Source organism: Podarcis pityusensis, assembly GCF_964106645.2.
Source record: "Podarcis pityusensis genome assembly, chromosome: 12".
NCBI classification, from domain to species: Eukaryota; Metazoa; Chordata; class Lepidosauria; order Squamata; family Lacertidae; genus Podarcis; species Podarcis pityusensis.
In genome coordinates this window covers 37,269,828-37,292,466 of record NC_138037.1, presented here as the reverse complement: position 1 = coordinate 37,292,466, position 22,639 = coordinate 37,269,828, and the positions used below count along the sequence as shown (strand labels likewise).

General features: G+C 42.1%; 1 protein-coding gene and 1 long non-coding RNA gene across 2 annotated transcripts in view; one reads left to right on the top strand and one right to left on the bottom strand.

The window, feature by feature from the left end:
* The window catches only part of HIBADH (3-hydroxyisobutyrate dehydrogenase), a 72,154-nt gene extending 57,208 nt beyond the window's left edge, over positions 1-14,946 (top strand). The window contains exons 7-8 of the mRNA XM_080975051.1: positions 11,570-11,726; positions 14,060-14,946. Coding sequence (XP_080831177.1) covers positions 11,570-11,726; positions 14,060-14,218 — 316 coding nt within the window. The 3' untranslated portion in view covers positions 14,219-14,946. The remainder of the gene's footprint in view (positions 1-11,569; positions 11,727-14,059) is intronic.
* Positions 14,947-16,259: 1,313 nt separating this feature from the next.
* LOC308459592 lies at positions 16,260-19,785 on the bottom strand. Its single transcript, XR_013978199.1, has 2 exons — positions 16,512-19,785; positions 16,260-16,330 (listed from the first exon to the last, which is right to left on the bottom strand). It is a non-coding gene; the product is annotated as an uncharacterized lncRNA (long non-coding RNA).
* Between the last annotated feature and the right edge of the window lie 2,854 nt (positions 19,786-22,639).

The following is a 22,639-nucleotide window of genomic DNA, read 5'->3' as shown; positions in this document are numbered from 1 at the left end:
TGCTTAATGAAAAATCAATCACCTATGACTTCATTGTATTTAGTTCAAGTAGAAACTCACATTTTCTGTTATAAAAAATATTCAGTAGCCTGCAGTATCTGGCACCATAATGCTATGCAACCCTAATTGGTTTTTGCAGCCACTGTAGCGTGCAAGTATCTCTGGGTTTTCATATTCCAGGTTAAGGTTTGTGGTGCAAATTTGGATTCTGTTTAGGTTCTGACTGCTTTGATTGATGCCAGGTTTAAGGAATTCTATGAGTCTTAGCCCACATCATTAGCAATGCAGCATTGTCTGCAGTCTAAATTATCTGCCTCTCCTGAGCATAAGTCTGCCCCTATTGCCAGATTGCATAAAGAGAAAGCATTTCTATCTTGAAGAAAATGAAATGGTGGAAAGAGACTTCTCGAGGCAACAACATTCCCAGTCATGGTGAGTGTGACACTCTCGCCTATGTGTCTTTCTCCTGCCCCCAGAGTGGAGAACTAGACTAGTCCATAAGCTATGCTTCCAAGTCTATAACACAGGATAAATGGCCCTGCTTCTTACCTTTCCCTGCTATCTCCCCCGCCCTACCTACTATGTGTATACAAATCTAAGAGGATCTGAGCAGAGAAATATTGCTGGTATTTGTTACTTCCTACGTGTAGAGAAGGAGGTCATGCATATAATCAGCCTGGGGTGTGTGTGTGTTTGTGTGTGTGTATGTATATAGATAGATAGATAGATAGATAGATAGATAGATAGAGAGAGTGTGTGTTGTTGTTTAGTCGTCTTAGTTGTGTTCGACTCTCCGTGACCCCATGAACCAGAGCATGCCTTGGAGAAACTCACTTTCTTCTCAAAGCTTCTCCTTTTTTATGTCCATGGAGTTTTCTTGGCAAAATACTGGAGTGGTTTGTCAGTTCCTTCGCCAGGTGGGTCACATTTAGTCTAAACTCTTGGCTATGACCTGTCCATCTTGGGCAGCCCTGCCCGGCATAGCTCATAGCTTCTCGTAGTCGTTCAAGCCCCTTCACCACAAGGCAGTGATCCATGAAGGGTGTGTGTGTGTGTGTGTATTCACACACAATTAGTGAATTGATGCAACTGCTAATAGAACAGATCTGTGTGAGCAAAGTCTTACAGAAAGCATTGAGATTTGGTTTAAGTTTCATTTTATGCAGATATAAATGACTTTGACTTCTAGGAATGTAGGAAGATGCTTTATTGTGAGTCAGACCATTGGTCCATCTAGGTCAGTTTTATCTGCTCAAGTGTGGCGAGCCCTTGTGGCCAACCCTCTGGTGGGGAGGGGGCATGTCAGCGGCACTTAGGACCAAACCAAAAGCAGGTGGGGACATCCTATGTGCACCATGCACGCATACACACACAATCCTGTGATCTGGCAAAAGAGGAGAACAATCTCTTTATCCATGGGTTGCAGTTTTGAAAATAGCTCTTTCTCAGCATGCAGCACAGGAACACTACAATCCGCCCAAGGAGACTCTTCCTTCTTCGGCAAGTCATAACATAGAAGCCAGAAGATGCATGGGGGCTGAGGAGAGGCTGTTGGGCTGCTACAAAAGGCCATCACATGGGTCAACTTCCCTGCCTCTCATTTGCACTGAATAGCACTGACCTTTAAAGCCCTAAATGGCCTCGGTCCAGTATACCTGAAGGAGCGTCTCCACCCCCATCGTTCTGCCCGGACACTGAGGTCCAGCTCCAAGGGCCTTCTGGCGGTTTCCTCGCTGCAAGAAACCAAGCTACAGGGAACCAGGCAGAGGGCCTTCTCGGTAGTGGCACCCTCCCTGTGGAACGCTCTCCCACCAGATGTCAAAGAGAAAAACAACTACATTTAGAAGACATCTGAAGGCAGCCCTGTTTAGGGAAGCTTTTAATGTTTAATAGGTTGTTGTATTTTAATATTCTGTTGGAAGCCGCCCAGAGTGGCTGGGGAAACCCAGCCAGATGGGCGGGGTATAAATAATAAATTATTATTATAGCAGGGGCTTTCCAGGATTACAGACAGGAATATTTCCGAGGCTTATCTAAAGATGGCAGGATTGAACTGGGTTGGGGTTTTTTCCCCCACGTAGGCATATTTTCTACCACTGAACATGGCTCTTTCCATTTTACAAGAAGGCACACGAGTTTTCTTCCTCCAGAAAACGTTTGACCCAAATCTGTTTAGTCTTCAAACAGTGTCTTTCTTTCAGTTTTCTTTTCTGTTCTAAAACATTTTACAAATGTGGGTGCAGCTGGATCTCACGGTTGGCCAATCTGCATGTGAAAACCATTTCCTAGCCAACAGTGGTCAAGTTATTCTAATCATAAATACTCACCGGATTTTGGGCATTGTCCTTTGGAACTATTAGCGGGTTGAAATAGTAACTAGTCCAAGATGGTGCATGTTTCCTTCTAACCTTGGCTGCTAAACCATGGAGTCATTTCATCATCTGCTGTGCCCATTTGCATGTATGTTCAGAAACGGTGGTCCACTGTCTTGTAGCAAAGCTGCACAATGAAGTGTAACGGTTGGGAACACTTGGCAATCCATCTTGCTCTTTAGAAGTTCTCATGCCTGTTAATGAAAGTTGATATTGCTGGGTGGGTGGGGGGTTATTTTAAAAAATCCTGTAAAGTGTTATGAACTTTGAATGTTGGTTTCTTGCCTAAGGAACAATAAATGCAAAAATTAGGCTAGTTGCAAAGGATACTGGAATACAGCTCTGCACACCCATTGAAGGATCACTAATGTGTGCATGAGATCAGAAAATGCACAGAAGTGATGCTAGATTGTGAAGGATTGGCTCCCACCCACAGTATCAGGTAATAGCACATCCATTCTCCTATTACAAAATACATGAGTGTGTGCCTGTGTATATGAAACAGTGACTTGGGCTGGAGAACTCAAGCATCTGTCCTGCATTAATTTTTCTTCTCCTTTTACGACTCCATTACACTCTTCGCCGTTTCTACTACTGATGGGTCAGGATAGTATGTTATACTGAAACATTATTTTCTCATTTACTATAAACCTGACTGTACGTTGAAAGTGTTTTCAGATTCTCAGTTGCTTTTTAAAAAAGGAAACTGTTCTGCATGACAGGGAACTCGGCCATCCTCAAAACAGCATGGGGAAAATATGCACACTGAATCTTCAGCTCTGATTGACTTTTCTTCTAACTTTTGGAAATTGCCATAGTCTTAAATTTGCAGCAGTGTCCGCCTACTAGCAAAATCAAAGCAGCATAGTTCTGTGCATGTGAATAGCTGCGAGTAAGCACTTACCAACATTCTTCAAGTAGCTTAGAACCACTAAAAATGAATGTTGTCTGCTATCAATTTCTTTGGGGCTGACAAGTGTGTTTTTCGAAGTGACAGAATTGTTCTCTAATAAAATACACACCGTGTTTGCAATTTATAGAGCTTTTGCTAGGTTGGAAAAGAAAATTGTTTCAGCAAGTAGAAATCCCTCTGTAGTAAATTCTCCCCTGAAGAATACATTATCATGATGGGAATGCATTGTTATTCTGCTTATGTCACTAGAACGCTTAATTAAAGCGTAAGGCTAGTTTTGTAGGATTCTTCATTCCGAACACCGGAGAAGCAGATTATTCAAGCCAAAGACGGACTTGTAAACTGTTTTCACATGTATGTGTGCAGATCTTACTTTCCGTGGCTTCTGCTTTTAAGAGCAAAGAAGAGGGGATGAAAAGGGATATGTACTTTGGACAACATAAAGTACATAGGAATAAAATATGGCGGGAAGGACTCAACAAACACAGAGGGTACAAGTAGGAAGTGCCTCCATGTGCCCTTGAGGGTGGGGTGTATGGAGTGAAGCTGCTGTTGCCCATTGGACGAGGGGAGGTTATTCAGAAGAGGAAAGGCATTGCTGGCGCTGGAAGCAGGAATGGGAACATCTCCAGCATAAAATGGTGACACTGCTTATGTGCTTTGAATCTCAGCATTTACCTGGGAGTTATCCACACTCAATTCAGTTGGACTGACTTCTGAGTAAACATGCAGTAGGCTTGTGCTACATGAAGGCTAGCTTTCAAATCAAAAAGATTTCTCTTAAAAATAAACACCCTGAAATATTTATGAATGTCGGCATGTTGCTGTTATTCTGAAACTGGCCATTTTACAGAATGATGTGTAAAACCTGTCTTAATACCTCTGTACAATGCAACATTTTAGATATTTCTGTCTACTTAGGTAGTAATGTCAATTTTTTCTTTATATAGCACATCCAAGTATAAAGGAAACTTACGACTCAGCCAAAATTAATCAATTTGGGTTTCTCAAATTGGTTGCATATAGTCTGAAAAGCATTTTTTAAAAGTTTGGGATTAGATCTTTATCATCCCACTGAAAGATTGGCAGCAAATTAAACTACGCTAGTAATGTTGGTCTGGTTTAAACGATTGCCTCATTATTTGTGCATTGTTTATTCCTGATAGCACCCCTAAATCTGAGAGAGCTCAACACTATCTTTCAATATTTCAGCTACTTCGGTCCCAGTTAAGTACCTTGAAGTATTGTTTCTTTTTATTCCAGGCCAAAATGTTTTAACTATGGTAATGAGTTGTATAACCCCTAGTTTTATCTTGGGTGTGGGATTGCAGAGGAAATGAAACTTCAAATTATAAGGTAGGTTAATGAATGGGCCAAAGTTACCCTGTGGGCTGAGCAGGGATTTAAACCTCAGTATCCTCTGTCCTAGTCCCAAACTCCAACCCCAGGGTGGCCAATGTGGAGTCCAAATGTGACTGGACTCCCAACTCTCATCAGTCCCAACCCGCATGGCCCTATGAATGGTTGGAATTGTAGTCCAACATCATCTAGAGAGCATCACATTGGCTACCCCTATCCCAACCCCTAACCCACATTGGCTGTAGAGTTTCAGTTAACTCCTTCAGAAGTTATGATGTAGTGGTTAGAGTGCCTGAGCTGGGTTCAAATCTCCACTCATCCATGAAGTTCACTGGATGACCTTGGGCTGCTCATCATTTCTTAGCCTAACATACCCTCCATAGAGTTGTTGTGAGGACGAAACTAGGAGGAGGGAAACCTTGAGCTCTGCAGGAAAGGTAGAATAGAAAAGTAACACTGCATTTTTTTTACAATTTTTTGAAATGTTGAAAGTGCTTATCCAGCAACTTCCAATTTCTTTGTTCCTTTTGATGTGTCTCAAGAGGAGGTGAGATGAAGTGGTGAGAGAAGCTAGGAAAGGGTTCTCAAATGAAAGGTCTCTTCCAACCATAAACCTTTCTTTTCACTCTACCTCTATTCTACTAAGAAATCCATGCCTTGTAAGTTACAAGGCAATTCTCCATAGTCTATATCAGGCATGTCCAAGTGGTTGATCACGGGTCATCCGTGGTCGATCGGAGTCGATTGCGTAATCCTGATTGATTGCCCCCAAAAACACACGTGAAGGCTCCCTGCTCCAATGGGTAGATCACTGCCAGTTTTTCTTATAGTGGGAGTAGATCACAGTCTCTTGGGAGTTGGACATACCTGATCTATATACATTGTTGGATCAAGTAGTCCTTTAAAATGCACATGAAGAAGTTGCCACTCTCACTGCTCCTAGCTGGGATGAGATAACAAAAACTAACCTAGGAATGTGGCTGCTATTTAAACTTGCTTCAGACTATAGACCCAGTGGCGTAGCAGCAGTTGCCGGTGCCCAGGGTGCACGTGTGTGCCGGTCAGGGGCGCCAGCCCAGCCCCCGCCACCAAAGCAACCCCACTCCCTCCAGAGCAAAACTCGGCCATGCTGAGCTGCCTGCAGGGGGGAGTCTGGCCGGCCAACAAGGCCCTTGGCAGTGGTGAGGAGCACTGCGCTGGGCTGGGGTTGCCTGCATGGAGCGCCTGGTTTGTGCCCCCTCAAAAATTGTGCACCTGGCCACACCATGCCCCCAGCACCTCCCACGCTATTGTTAGTATTTCATTCCTCCAGTGCTGCAGATGAGATTGTTGTAAATCACATACCTGTCTGAGAAGAGCGTGAGAAGCTGAAGACAGTCTTCTTTCTTCCGCTGTAATATACCGTATTTTTTGCTCTATAAGACTCACTTTTTCCCTCCTAAAAAGTAAGGGGAAATGTGTGTGCGTCTTATGGAGCGAATGCAGGCTGCACAACTATCACAGAAGCCAGAACAGCAAGAGGGATTGCTGCTTTCACTGTGAAACGATCCCTCTTGCTGTTCTGGCTTCTGAGATTCAGCATATTTTTTTTCTTGTTTTCCTCCTCCAAAAACTAGGTGCGTCTTGTGGTCTGGTGCGTCTTATAGAGCAAAAAATACGGTACTTTCACTTTAATAATAATAATAATAATTTATTATTTATACCCCGCCCATCCGGCTGGGCTTCCCCAGCCACTCTGGGCGGCTTCCAAAAAATATTAAAATACTGTAATACATCAAACATTAAAAGCATCCCTAAACAGGGCTGCCTTCAGATGTCTTCTAAAAGTTTGGTAGTTGTTGTTCTCTTTGACATCTGGTGGGAGGGCGTTCCACAGGGAGGGCACCACTACCGAGAAGGCCCTCTGCCTGGTTCCCTGTAACTTGGCTTCTCGCAATGAAGGAACCGCCAGAAGGCCCTCGGTGCTGGACCTCAGTGTCCGGGTAGAATGATGGGGGTGGAGATGCTCCTTCAGGTATACTGGACTGAGGCCGTTTAGGGCTTTAAAGGTCAGCACCAACACTTTGAATTGTGCTCGGAAACGTACTGGGAGCCAGTGTAGGTCTTTCAAGACCGGTGTTATATGGTCTCGGCGGCCGCTCCCAGTCACCAGTCTAGCTGCCGCGTTCTGGATTAGTTGTAGTTTCCGGGTCACCTTCAAAGGTAGCCCCACGTTTTACTTGTCCTGTTTGTTCTCTCGGAGCTGGAGAGGACAGACGCCATTATGTTTTTGTCTGTACGTAGTGTGTAAATAAATAGTAGATTAGCTCTACGATGTCTCAAGCTACTTGCTGTGTTAAGCTAGAAGATTAGTGTGCATAATACCAACTGGTTTATGTCGCTGAGCGCACTGGAGATGAAGGAAGAATGCCTTCTCTGGAGCTGCGCATACTTGAGGACACTCGGAGTTCCAGGGGCTTGCAGGCTCACCCCCCAGGGCGTTTTCCAACAGCTATGCCCCTGAATAGACCAAGCGTGAACCAGAAGTCGGTTACCATTGAGGTTGCAATTGCATAAGAAAATCTACAAGATTTAGCTAGTCAGATAACTAAAGTTTCAAACTTACCTTTAACAAACAAAACTAGACATGTTATGCACTTCAGTAGACCTGAACTCCCTGCTAGCTTTTGAAGACTTTTAAGTATTTCCGTGTGGATTATCTGCTGCAATTATTGACGGGATGCTGCACAGACAATGTGGTACTTTTCTCTCTCTCTCTCCTCACCCCCTGCCCAAAATGTGGAACACCTTTGCAATTGTAAATGCATGCGTGCGTTGCACATCCTCTCGCTATGTCCGGTGGCAAGTTATTATGGGGACTGACAGACTGTCATCGTTTTGATAGCTTGAGCAGTATATCTCTTGAACAGCAATAGAGCTCTTATGCAGAAAGTATCATATGTTCCAAGCCAATTTACAGGGAAACAGCAATAACATTTTATCATGGTTGAGAGCCCAGTAGCTGCTTCCTATTAAACTTGCCCTTTCAGATACCTGTCTTGGATTAATTTGTTGATTTCAAATGGAAACTCAGTCTTCTCCACTGAAGCATGACTTTCTAGGATAGACTCTTACTGAATGACAATTACTGTATATTCTACCCGCTTTCAGACCATTACAAGCTTTGGGCGCAGTGGAAGACAGAGGACTTCTTCAGTAACTGATTTTAATACGTGTCTAATTTTAGCTGTCAGTTATCTACGCACCAGTAGACGAATCTTCGGAAAGATGAAATGCAAAACACCTCTAACTTGCTCCTTTTAATGATATACTTGCTGCAAGAGATAAAAAGGGAAGGATCAGGGAAAGGAGTCGCTTGAAGAACATCACATGGTGTGTGAGAACACATCATTTTGAACATTGGGCTTTCTGGGGGTTTTTTTTTAGTTTTCTTTTAAAATTGAGTGGTGTGAATGCATTGGAGTTTTTTTAGAACAGGGGTAGCCAACGTTGTACCTCCATATGTTGTGGACTAGAACTTCCATCATCCTTGCCATTGGCCATGCCAGCTGAGGGAGTTGTTGTGGGCACCAGGACTTGTCCAGGATTGCCTTCCTCCAAATGATGCTGATGGATACATTCCATCAGTGGATGTCATGGACTGGCTGGATGCAGACGAGTGGTGGGAGACACCAGCTGGGGCTCAGAGTGGTGGGATGACGATGAGCAGTCGGAGGTATGAAGAGGGTGGAGCAAAGACAGACAAGGCAGAGAAGTCTCTGGTTGCTTGGGATGGACTTGGGAGAGGAAGAGACTTAGAGAATGGTGGGCAGGCAGGGACCCTCAGTCTTCGCAACTGCGTCATTGGGGCAAAAACTACTGGGAAGAGGTGCTCTGCTCACTAGGACTGAGCTGTTTTGTTTCTTTGAACAAGGAGTTAACTTCACTGACACCTTGTGAGTTATTGCTGACCTACTCCTGCCTTGACAGTGGAGCTGCAACAGTTTGATTCCACATGGAAAACTACTTTTCTCTTTCCCCATTCCCCCCACCCCCCAAGTTTGCACTTCAGAATACACCTCCTTGGGTGGTTGGTAAATTTCAAATATGCAATATGCCCATTTTTATATAACAGAGGGAAGTTCCGTTCTGGAAGTGGTATAATGTCAAAGTATCTAAATCCTGAATTTGGTAACAAGAGTTTTGAGTGAATCAAACCCTCGTTGATGAGAGCCAGTGTGGTGTAGTGGTTAAGAGTGGTAGACTTGTAATCTGGTGAACTGGGTTCGCGTCTCTGCTCCTCCACATGCAGCTGCTGGGTGACCTTGGACTAGTCACACTTCTTTGAAGTCTCTCAGCCCCACTCACCTCACAGAGTGTTTGTTGTGGGGGAGGAAGGGAAAGGAGAATGTTAGCTGCTTTGAGACTCCTTTGGGTAGTGATAAAGCGGAATATCAAATCCAAACTCTTCTTCATCTTCTTCTCATGGTACTTAATAATTTTCAGTGGAGCCTTAACTAACATTCCAGTATATGGTCCACTGACTTGTCTATAACCATGGCGGTATGGGTTACCTTAGTGAGTTGCTGGAAGTGTACCTATGTGGGGAGTGCATTGAAAATTAAACATATGCACGAAATGTTGTCAAGTGAGTCTCCTGTATTAAAATGGGAAAGATGGACGAGGTACCCTTCACATGATTGAGGATCAGTCTTTAGACTGGAGGTTAGTTTAGCGGCGCCAGGGGTGGTTTTAAGAGTAGCGCAACCATTGTGGCCGCACTGGGTGCTGCCCTGCCAAATACATCAAAATAATGCTGTAGAACAGAGCACAAGAGGCGGGTGGGGAGGAATTTTAGTGTCGCACAGGTCACCGCTGAAATTTGGGAGCCCAGAGTCCACCACTGCAGGGGCTGAACGTCAGGACATCTTGCCTGTGCTGACAGAGGGTTGCTGGCTAACGGTCTGTTTCCAAGCGCGATTCATAGGGCTGTCACTTACCTTTTAAAGCTGTACGTGGTTTTGAGATAGGAGAAGGAATTTCTGCTCCCTGTGCACTGAAGTCATCTTCAGAAACCTTTCTCTGATTACCCCCAGTATATGATGTGAGGTAAGGTGGATGGCAACTGTGAAGAGGGTCTGTTGTGAAACCTCATCTATGAAATTCTCTCCCCAGGAGGCCTCGCCTGGTGCCTTTTCAGCACCAAGGGATAGCCTTTTCTTCCTCCCAGACTTTGTACTATCTGAAGGAGCTTTTATGATTATTATTTTTTACTGCTGCTTTTATTCCACTGCTTTTGCCAATTTTAGGTGGCTGGGGTTGTCTTCTTGGGGGGGGGGTACTTCTATATATTTTTTAACATTTTGTATACCACCTCAATCATTTTTGTAAGGGAGAGTGATGTAAAATCCTAATGCAGTCAAACCTCGGTTGTCGAACGTAATCGTTCGACAACTGAGGCGCGGCTTCCAATTGGGTGCAAGAGCTTCTAGCACTCAAGCGGAAGCTGCGTCAGAAGTTTGGGTTGGAAAAACGTTCGAAAACCAGAGCATTTACTTCCGGGATTTCGGTGTTAGGGAGCCGAAATGTTTGAAAATGGAGCTGTTCGAGAACCGAGGTTTGACTGTAATATGAGGATGACTGTTAATCAGGACCACTGTGATAAATTATTTAAAATATATAAATATTGAATTTCTAGAAGGATTTTGGAAAATTGCATCAGAACCTGTAGATTTATAATGCAAAGAAATACATAATGTGTTGTGTGGATGGATGGGGACTGAACTGCTTTAGTACTTGAGCTTTCGTGTTTCTTAAATGGCATACTACAGACAAGAATAGCTGATTGCTTTCACTGTTTGTTGTACCACGGAAAACAATTCTGGTTTTTTTGCCTAGTATAGTTTTCAAACAAGAGTCCTTGAGAAATCCTGTTAACAAAAGCAGTAACTCCTGTGAGGTTTTCATTTTCAGGGGGTTAATGTTATAAAAAGTTCTGTTCCTCTTTCTCTTATTAACTTAACTTCTAGTTTTAAAACTACAAAGTGTGGGTGTTTTGCTTTCCTAGAACCATTACTTTTCTTTCTCTTGTTAACCAAATCTCTGTAAGTCTCTCCTTTTTACATACCTAGCATTTATGTGAAACTAACTTTTAACAGCTTTTGTTTCTGATTATACCTGCTAGTATAACTGCTATAAAATCACACTTTGCAGCTTGACGGCAACAACCACAGAAACATACCAGATTTTGTTTTTTAAAAAAACAAAAACCAACCAGCGTGCAGTATTAAAATATTTTCCACTATGTTTTAAAGACTACCCTCCACTGCATAGTGGTTTGTTCTTTCAACTCAGTGATGGCGATAGAACAAATGATGTTTCTGCTTGGACAAGCTTTGTTTTATCAGGATCAGTAACCTTCTCAGCAATTGACCCAGAACTATAATGCATGTCTCTGAATAGATAGAGAGCATATGTCACAGTGTTGTGTAGACTTGCCTCTTGAGCAAGAGAGTGTAATAAAGATTTTATAAAAAGAAAGATAATAATAAGGAGAAGTTCTTAGTCTTATTACTGATACAGCAGTGTGTATAGCAGCCATGCTTCTAACTTGGCAGTTGATGGTTCACCTCATTTCCAAGAATATCACTTGAATTTTAAGGATATAATATTATCTTCTAGGGAGCCTCTGGCTCTGAAGCGCCTTTTTTTTATTATTATTATTCCTACTTTCACCTCACAATTTGCATGCAAAAAGTGTATGGACGATTGATGACCTTTAATTTAAGGAAGGGTCTCCCCTCTCTTCATATCAGTGCTCCAGATCATTTTTCAAGTCTTGGAATAAAGGTAGAGAAATGACAACACGGGCCTTGCATATAAAAATAAGTCACCCATAACATGTGCATTTTGACACGAACACTTCTCTTCTTTTGACCTTTGACAGGTTAGGGCTTGACCCAAAGCTGCTGGCCAAAATCCTAAATATGAGCTCAGGCCGTTGTTGGTCAAGCGATACTTACAACCCAGTGCCAGGAGTAATGGATGGCGTCCCTTCTGCTAACAATTATCAAGGTGGCTTTGGAACGACCCTCATGGCCAAGGTACGTATATAGAAAAAAACAACATAAATGTGCTCATATAGAAAAGTTACTTGTCCTTCTTGCTGGACAGAATAAATGTTTTCTTTCAGTACCTTCTCCTGCTCATGACTTTTAGCAGCACATCTTATTATTGTGTAAAGATTTTCCTGCATTTCACAGAAAAAGACAAAATCAGTTCAAAGCAGCGTCCATCTAAATCATTGGTAGGCAAACTAAGGCCTGGGGGCCGGATCCGGCCCGCGGATGGTCCGGGAATCAGCGTGTTTTTACATGAGTAGAATGTGTCCTTTTATTTAAAATGCATCTCTGGGTTATTTGTGGGGCCTGCCTGGTGTTTTTACATGAGTAGAATGCGTGCTTTTATTTAAAATGCATCTCTGGGTTATTTGTGGGGCATAGGAATTCGTTCATATATATTTTTCAAAATATAGTCCGCCCCTGCCCCCAAGGTCTGACACACAGTGCACCGACTCCCTGCAGAAAAAGTTTGCTAACCCCTGATCTAAATCCTAAGGGCTTGGGAAAGCTGATGTCACATGGAAAAACACATTAAACCAACCAATTAAGATGTAATGCATAAAAATGTGTGTTATAAAACATAGGCTGGTTCTTGGATGGATGAAGGAAAATAAGCTGAGCTGGACTCCTGGAGGCACTGTGGGTGAGTGGTTCCCATGTCCAAGAAACGGACCCATCGCCCACCTTGCATGGGGTTACAGTCCACCTGAAGAGACGCAGTCTCGGGGAGCTTCTGGATCCAGCTTTTTTACCAGAGGCCTAGCTGGCCTCAGTGGCTAGAAGTGCCTTCTACCAGTCATGACTGGTACCCATACCCGCACCAGCTGATGCAAAGAGAAGACGATCCTGCTTGCTCCAGACAGTAGCGTAGCATGGGGAGGCCACAGGGGTGGTTGCCCCAGGTGCAAAATTGTTAGGGGGCACAAAATTTCTTTCTTTATATTTTATTGATTTTTCCAGGATTTTAAACAAATTATCACCAGATTAGTACGAATTAATACAAATTTAAACGCTGACTACTCCCCACCCCCCCAGTTGTTTGTTCTTTTTTCCTCCCTCTGTTGCTGTTCCAAGTACAATAGTTTTTTCCAACTTTCATTTGGGGCCTGTGCGCAAAATTTCAACACCCGACGTTGCCTCAATACGGTTGCATGCTTCTGTCACTGGGCTCCGTCGTAAACAGTTTCTCCATGCGAACCAGGAAGTGACCTCTCCACATGACGGAACTGCTCTTCCTTTTCTTATATCTGTGGTTGCGATCACCTGTGTGACACGGATGCCACTACTAGGCAGTTGAATGCGAATGTGTATTCTGTCCGTTTCTCTCCCACTCACCGGTGCCTCCGTGCTGGCAACCCATGCTATGCCACTGGCTCCAGGTGTGCGAGAGAGCCTTCTGCGGGGAGTTTTCATGGGCACCCAAACCCAGCGCTAAGCAGGATTCCCCCCTACCACACTCCTTCCCAGAAGAATGTTTGGTTTCTGAACACAGCTGATTGTTCTGACAAGCCAGATTCTGTGTACAGTGGTACCTCAGGTTAAGTACTTAATTGGTTCCGGAAGTCTGTTCTTAACCTGAAGTGTTCTTAACCTGAAGCGGACTTTCCCATTGAAAGTAATGGAAAGTGGATTGATCCGTTCCAGACGATGAAAAACACCCCCTAAAACAGCAATTTAACACGAATTTTACTGTTTCACGAGACCATTGATCCATAAAATGAAGGCAATAATCAATGTACTATACTATAAAATAAATAAGACAGTATTTTAGATGAAAAAAAAGAACGTTTCTTTTCTTACGTGCACTCACTGTTTGGAGGCGGCTCAGGGTCCTCTTCCACAATCACAATCAGCTTGGCTTCTGGCATTCGTGGAGGTCTCAGAGAGCTCCTGCGGCTGGAGCCCAGTTGCAGAGCCTCTGCAGGCCCCATGGACGTTGGGGCTTGGCTCCCGGCATTCACGGAGCCCTGCAGGCACCGTGGACGTCGGGGCTTGGCTCCCGGCATTCACAGAGCCGCTCTAGGCACCGTGGATGTCGGGGCTTGGTTCCCTGCATTTGCGGAGGCCTCCGAGAACTCCGTAGGCCCCGCCGATGTCCGGGTTTGCCTCCAGGCAGCGGCGAGGCCTCCGAGAGCTTGGACAACTTACTTCTGGGTTACAATCGTTCGTAACCCAAGAAAACGTAAGTTGAAGCATTCATAACCCGAGGTACCACTGTATAAGCTGTATAATAAAAACGACAATCAGATTTTAATTCTTGTTTTACTTTCTTCCTTTTTTTGCTCCGCTTCCCCCAATTCTGTTTTGTTTTTCAGGATCTTGGCTTGGCCCAGGTTTCCGCTACCAACACCAAGACGCCAGTCCTTCTGGGCTCTCTGGCCCATCAAGTCTACAGGGTCATGTGTGCCAAGGGCTATTCCCAGAAAGACTTCTCGTCTGTGTTCCAGTTCCTACGTGAAGAGGAGACCTTGTGAAATCTCTTTGGACAACGGACACTGTTAACAACCAAACTGTCTTTGGAGCCTTCTTGCTGATTACTCATCAAATACATGGGTTTAATCGAAGGTCATGAATCATGATCTCACCCACCTCTAATTTGCTGGGCTACAGCAGATGCCAGGATTTATTTTGAAATATTATAAAGAGAAAGGGTTTTGGTGTGTGCTTTAGCTTTACGGTACATAACTGACTTAATTAAAGACCTGTAATCAGGTTTAAATAAAATTCAGTATCCTTGTATACAAAATGACTTTAGCGTGGTTCTAAACTGTGCAAATGTAACTGTGATTTAAGGGACTGATTCTGAGCTTCCTATCTAAGTAACAAACCATTTCATCTTTTTAAAAAAAATTATTCCCATGAAGAATTTTCCTGATATTTTTTACATCTCACTTTGGCCTAATTATAAATGCTGGTGGAAAGTTATATTAGAAGAGGTTTGCGAGTTTATTGAAAGGCTGCTGCTTATACGGTTTTAAATGGTAGACATAGTTAAAATAACACTGTGTGTGATTAATCTTTGCTAATCTGATTTTTTATATATATATTTTTACCCTTTTCACATATTTTCGAAAGGTTCATGTCTACTAACCTCACTGTTACACATTTACTTTAGGTATATCCTGCATTATTATAAATCTAAATAAATAAACCCCATGCCTTCGAAGGCAAATAAAAACCAAGATAGTGAATGATCACTAAATGTGGTTTTTTGTGTGTGATTACATTTGTTTTCCTGCCATAATTATAGGACTCTGGGTGTACAAATATATGTATTTGTATAAAATCTGTGTAAAACTCTATAGACGACTACATTGTTTAAAGTTTCCCTCGTTTTTCACTGCAGTCCATATGTATTAACATTGAGGACTACAGTCCAGAGCAATAAGACCTGTTAGTCTTTCTACATAATAAATGTAGCACGTGAGTATACTTTTTATTTTGCACACGAAGGAACCCTCTGAACCTATTCATGAGGAGAAGTAAATTGTTAATGAGAGCTGGCAATTTCCACAGCTTTTGGCCAGGGATGGGTAGGAGAAAAACTACCCATGCATAAGACCTAACAATCATTGTGTAATTTTGATGTGTTCTTTAAGTATACCCATCTCTGCTTAATGGTGGGGACCAAGTAAAGATTTACTATTGGTTTCAGTAAGCTATGGGCCATTGTGTGTGTAGGAATCCCTAATACATGCTTATCCTGGATGATGCAGCACCATTGAATAGGGACAATTGTATGTAAGTATAGTGCAAGTATATTCCCATTAGTTGTTTTGAATAAGGTCAATTTTTTTCTTTGTTTCCATCAACGCATTCACATTGCAATCCAATACATGTCTACTCAGAAAGGGGCTTTATTGAGTTCATCGGGGCTTTCTCCCAGTCTTTACATCTCAAGCCCCAAGATGTGATGTGGAGGAAAGTCCCACAGAAAGAAAATTTTGGATACAGGTGTTTAAATTTTGCTGTTTAAATAAATCAAGTGTTTGGGGAAGTGGCATTCCAACAGCTGTACCTAGGAGGACATCACAGAACACATTTCATAGTTCTCTCATTAATGGCAGGAGAGCTTTGTGGAATGATAACTGTAGCACAAACATTTGCTATTACGGAGTACTCATTCGCACATTATTTTTTACTTCTGCTTTTCTTCTCCAGCAGTTCCCACTGTTGAAATCTCCTGGTTTTCTTTTATAAAAGCAGTTTGTGGATATATGGCATGGAAGCAGCTTGAAAAGAAACACAGGAGGAAATACAGTGTGTTTCCCTAACCTACAAACTATCCTGTTGCACAACAGCTGATAGCACTCAGAAAAATTAGAAGTGTGTGTATGTTTATGGACCATGGACCATGATGTAGACTACAGTGGGAAGTCCTGAAGAAACTTTGTTGAGTTGATGGCACAGACACATAAATGGTTATCTGCTAATGGAAGTCAGGTTGGAAAATGAGTTAAGAAACCAACATGTTCAAATCACGAGTCCTGCATAAAATAGACTTGATATATATATTTTTATTTTTAAACCTACTAACTGGCTTTTGTGCTTTTTGAGAGTGTTTATTCTTTTAAGATTCTCTCCACCTTTTAAAATAAAAAAAATCCTTCCAGTAGCACCTTTAAGACCAACTAAGTTAGTTCTTGGTATGAGCTTTCGTGTGCAAGCACACTTCTTCAGATAGTTGGTCTTAAAGGTGCTACTGGAAGGATTTTTTTTATTTTGACTATGGCAGACCAACACGGCTACCTACCTGTAACTCTCCACCTTTTAAGTTAAACTTGAATTGTGATGTTGGCACTTAAATATCCATCACTCAGTAAAATCTGGGTATTTCTCTGACAGTGTTGACAAATCCTAATGAAGGCACACTTTCCTTTTTAAAGAAAAGATAAACACAGATTCAAATATTCCTGTGTGCTTTACATAATGATTTGTGAAAATAGTTTGTTAAAAGATATGAGTCATTGATGGCGGGGGGGGGGGATTGGCCTCTACAATTTCTTGAGTCAATGGTATTTAATTTAATACCACAGGTTAAAATCTGCATATTTTTGCGAACAAATTTTGAATGGAACCCCTCTGTAGATAGAGATAAAGAGAAGACTGGGGCTGCTGTTCCTCATTCTCCATAACCGTGACCTAGAGTCTTCCTTCTCCTTAGGGGTCGGAGGTAATTAGTTATGTCTGCTTGTTAAATGTTGAGGTTTGCTGAGCCAAGTTCCCAGGAAGACAAGGCTGTTAGTGTGGTAACTATATAGTCTATTAGTCACCAGGCTTTACCCTTGAGTTGGAAATAAATGAGTATACATGATCTTTCATTTTATGTGGCAGATCCCATAGCATTTGCAAAATTTATCTGATCGCACAACAGATAAAGGTCACCAACTGCTGAATCACAGCATGTTATTTAGCAGCAAATAGAAATGGTTCTACAGCACTTTTTGAGGGTAGACCAGCCCTTTGCAGATTCCATTTTCCACTCCCCTCTGCATAGGTATGTGTGGAGGGCGGGTCACAATGGCAGCAATGGGTTCTCCTCCCTCTGTGTACCCAATTGGATATAACCTCTGCATGTAGGTGCAAATTGTCTGATCAAAACTCCCTATTTTTTAAAAAATTAGGAACACAAAGATCATGTAAATTTTTGTGTACACAAACATGTCCATACAGCCTTGAGTATGCTCAGCGGACACATGAAACTGACATGGTTGTTAGGGAGGGGAACTGAATGCAGTTGCTGGAACACTAAACCAAAACACTCACTGCGTGCTGCAACCAGTTTGTTGCACTAGTATTGTGCATTTTCATTCTTAAAAGTTGGATCAACTGGAGAACTGTTTGGGTATGATAGATTGTGGCTGTGTTCGAGGCTAAACGAACTTAAATTGAAATACACTTCTACATACAATATTTTATACAATGTATTTCATGCCATTTACCATGGAGAGTGGAATATCTGGATCAGCTATCTGAAATAATAATAATAATAATAATAATAATACAGTAATAATTTTATTATTTGTACCCCGCCCATCTGTTTGGGTTGCTCCAGCCACTCTGGGTAGCTTCCAGAGTTATTTAAATTTATTAAACCATTCTTTTCCACTTGATTGTAATAAAACCTCAAAGCAGTTTAATAAATTTATGTCCTGCTTTCACTGTAGGTCCAAAAGTCACAAGGTAGCTTATCTGCAGCATTCTATAGTTACCAATATAGATGCACACACACATACACCCCATAAAACTCTTTTTTTTTTTTTTTTTGTCCTTGCCCACAATTCAGTGGCCATTGCTGGGAGAAGAGTAATATTTTTGTTTGTTGCAAGTGGGATGTATGGTAACGGACGTCACTTTCGCTCACCTTGCTTTTTGTAGGCTAAACCAATAGAAGTGCTAGCAACCCAAACTTGAAGAGCGAGAAACTTCACAGCTCTGCAAAGAGCTTTGACTATTGACAGAGCTTGTTTAGATGTCGGAAAGACAGAAGCTATCTCCTACTAAAACAGAAGCCTGTGCGATAAAGGCCATGCCAAAATGTCTTGCCTCTCCAGAGGCCCCTGGAGGCTATTGCTTTGGCAGCAGTGCCTGATTCTTTCGCTCTGGTTGCCAGGAGCCTGGTGCCTTGCTAACATCCCGCTTTTGTTTATGACCTAATGTAGCGCTAGGTTTCCAGCTTGGATTGAATTAAGCTTTTTAGATCTTACTGTTTTGCATATGTACACAACCGAGCTGACAAGTGTATATTTAATATGTTGCCCTGACTCTAAGAGTAATGGTGGATATTCAATCTGCTGTAAGCCGAAGCGATGGGAGGGGGCAGTGGTGTGTCTGCCAAGGCTTGTATGAGAGACTCCAGCAAAAGGAAAAACGAGGGGGGGGGGAGCATGGGAACACTTTATGCATTGCTGCAAACGCAGGATTTAATTTCTCCTTTTTACAAAGTAATTTACAAATAGATTAGGATATCATCAAGCAAAATAAATTCCACGTAATTAATGGGCATCGTGCACACATATATTTACAATCTGCTTTTAACTAACGCCGTGAATTGGCGATTTTCATAACATCTTTTCAAGCTTATTAAAAACGTGCTCCACATGCACCGCAATAGTGGGGAAACAAACCACAATATTTTCAGAACTTGCTCTCTCTTTCCTTTGTTCTTTAATGATTCCTGTAAAGCCTAGATATTTAAATGCTTGGGTGTACAAATGTACTTGGTATGTGTTATGCGGCCCATGGGCCAAGGCGATGAGTAACTATACAACCATTTAGAAGACATCTGAAGGCAGCCCTGTATAGGGAAGGTTTTTATGTTTATTTTTTATGTTTTTATATATGTTGGAAGCTGTCCAGAGTGACTGAGGCCACCCAGTCCAATGGGTGGGGTGCAAATAATAAAATTATTATTATTATTATTATTATTATTATTATTATTGAATAGGATGTCCTTATTTTCATTGGAGAAATGTTGGAAGGTATGTGTGCCCTTTACATGCATTGAAAGATAGAGATGTGCCTTATTCTGTGTAAGCTTAATTTTAAGACACTGTTAGACACCAGCAGGTGGTGTTTCCAGAAGCATTTTTAAAAAAACTTCATACCCACAGAGGCAGTTTTAGGGTTCAGCCGCACGGGGTGCCACGCTGCAGAATGATGTAGAATGGAGAGCAAGAGACAAGGTGGCACCAGATTTTAGTGTTACACTGGGGGCTGCTGAAATTTCATAGAATGGTAGAGTTGGAAGGGACCCTGAGGATCATCTGGTCCACACAAACCCTGCAATTCAGGAATAATATGCAATTGCCCCATACAGGGATTGAACCAGCATCCTTGGCATTATCAACACCACGCTATAACCAGCTGAGCTATCCAAAGTCTGCCACTGATACCCACATAGTATTCTCATACCGGTATATAAAAACTAGAGCAAAGCTACCTCTGATAACAGGCACAGCTCTCCCTTACATAACATAAAGCATGCACTGTCTTTACTTTATTCAAATGCTCATGTTCATTTCCATTTGTTTTATTTTATTTTATTGATACGTCAAAAAAAATACAAATAAAAACAGTGATAAACACAATATTAATTGCAAATCAATAAAGCAAAAAGTGGTCCCCATTTGAAGCTGATCTTGTGTGGTCCATAAAGGAGATTGGCATATGAGATACCATACCAGTTGTTAAGAGTATTAGTTATGCTACTCTAAACTGAAGGGTTGGGTTTGATACTCATACATAGATTTAGGCTAGCCCTCCAAATACCTTGCCTACAAGATTCTCCTTTTTGTACCTTGTATTCATCCCTACTTATGTGAAGTGCATGTTGTTTAACTCGGCTGTGGACCAGGCTAGTAGCTGAAATGCTACACTATGATTTAAGCGACTTTTGAGGTCTACTGACTTCAGGAAGAGTTAATCTCCTTAACTGAGTCATGGAACAGGCTGCATTGTTTTATAAAATGTATTCAGATTCTATCAAAGAACCTCTTCGTTCCAGAAGCAAGCCAGCCTAGAAGCAAATTGGCACCTGTGCTATTAATAATGCAAATTTGCAAACAAGAAAGTACCAAGTAGAAATAATGCACTCTTTGAGAAGTAATAAACCCTTTGATCTTTCTTTGAAGACGGGAGTATAGGTTTAAACTACCTATTCAGGAACAACCAGATGCCCATAAAGGCCGGTACTTTGCTTTGATAGAAAATCGCTGAAACCTGCCCAGCTGTGCTCATTTGTAAACAGATTAGTTAAGTGCTCATCAGCCCCAATTTGCATAGTATAACTGTATAGTTCACCATAGCCAGCATCAACAAAAATTTGTTTGTTGGAAGTTTAATAAAACCTGTTTCTATGAGCCTGAAATTGCAATGAGATAATTATGTGCACAGTAAAGCATTCATTTTAAGAGTAGAGTTGTTTGCCATCCATTTAGTTGAATGGGAAAATAGATGCCTGCTTCATAAAAATACAGGATAGTGATATAGCTATGATTTTGGCTTTCTGGTGGTCAGCCATTATGTGCCACAAACATGTTTGTTCATTTTTATATATTGATTAAATAAACTTATATCCCACTGTTCCTCCCAAAGGAGCCCAGGGTGGCAAAAAAAAACAAGCCACCAAACAATAAAGACATATTAAAAACAATTCCAATATAGATGCAGGCTGATAAAGATATCAGCTTTAAAATCTTATTGGAAGGGAAAGGTCTTCCAAAAAACAAACAGAGACAGACAGGTCTAGGGTTACAGATCAGCACTGTTGGGAAGGTACATTCAGTAACTCAGCTAGGACATAATCCTAAACCAAGCCATGATTTAGCAAGCAAATTTAGCAGTTGTCCTGCTACACTGTTGTTAGGCAAACTATAGTTTCACTTATGTCAGAATCAAGGTGTGTGGTTTATCTTGCTCCAGACTGAGCTGTAGCCAAGTAGGCTTACAGCTTGTGGTTTCTCTGAGGGAGATAAACTATGAGCTCAGGTTCAGATGTAATGCTACAAAAACACCATGGGAAGTAAGGCTGCCCAAACTCCTTTCAACTTTCTTTAAAAAGAAAGGGATGTTGTTTCATATGGTGTTGAGCTTCAGCTCCCATCAGCATGGAGAGTGGTCAGGGATTATGGGAGTTGTCATTCAACAGCATTCCTCACCCTTAATTTAACTCTCTCCACTTGCTGTTTTTTAATGTCCCTGTTATTCCATTTGAAATCAGGGATGTCCAACCAGTAGATTGTGATCTACTGGATCCTGACAGATCTCAGGATCCTTATCGTGTACAAAAAGTTACGGGAGGAAAGCTAAAAAAACCTGTGCAATCCTCCCCCCCAAAAAGCTTGACAACTCTGGGCAATCCACCCACCCTACGCATGCTCCTCCCCCCTCCAATAACAATGGTAGATCAGTGCCAGGTTTTTCATACTGGGAGTAGATCGCAGTCTCTTGGGAGTTGGACATGCCAGGACTATATCATATAGAGAAATGGCAATACTTTGTGGTGTGTAAAAAACAAAGGCAGTCCTGTTAACCTAGAAGGAGGTGCAGGGAAACCTTCAAAATCCACAGTTGAGCAATACCTACATTAGGACCCAAGAAAATAGCACAAAATAGCAAGCTTTAAGATTTTCCAGAACTCTTGATCAGGCTTAATTTTGCACAAATTGCAGGTGGTGATGGTGAGGAACACAACTTAAAATTTCAAAAATTAGGCCTTGAGGTCTTCCTTTCGATTGGAGTGAGAAACTTATCTCCTAAGTCAGGGGTCAGCAAACTTTTTCAGCAGGGGGCCGGTCCACTGTCCCTCAGACCTTGTGGGAGGCCGGACTATATTTTTTTTGGGGGGGGAAGAATATGAATGAATTCCTATGCCCCACAAATAACCCAGAGATGCATTTTAAATAAAAGCACACATTCTACTCATGTAAAAACACCAGGCAGGCCCCACAAATAACCCAGAGATGCATTTTAAATAAAAGGACACATTCTACTCATGTAAAAACATGCTGATTCCTGGACTGTTTGCGGGCCGGATTTAGAAGGCGATTGGGCCGGATCCAGCCCCCAAGCCTTAGTTTGCTTACCCCTGCTGCACACCTGTCAGTTAATATCACAATGACCTAAGGTAACATGCATGCGTGTTTGGTGCTTTCAAACTCTAACCATCAGCTAAGAGTTCAGACTTCAAAGTGCAAGCAGTGACATTCAGCTTTCTGTTGGGGCTTGAAGAGAGCTCTTCCTGGTGCTTTGCAGCCCCAACTATTAGCTAACTGTTGGGGCTTCAAAGCACCATGGACAGCTCCTTGTAAGCACCAGTGATCAGGTGCTTGCAGGTGTGGGACTGTTGTGGGTAGCAGAAGAGGATATATTGATTAAATATTATCCTTCCTAAC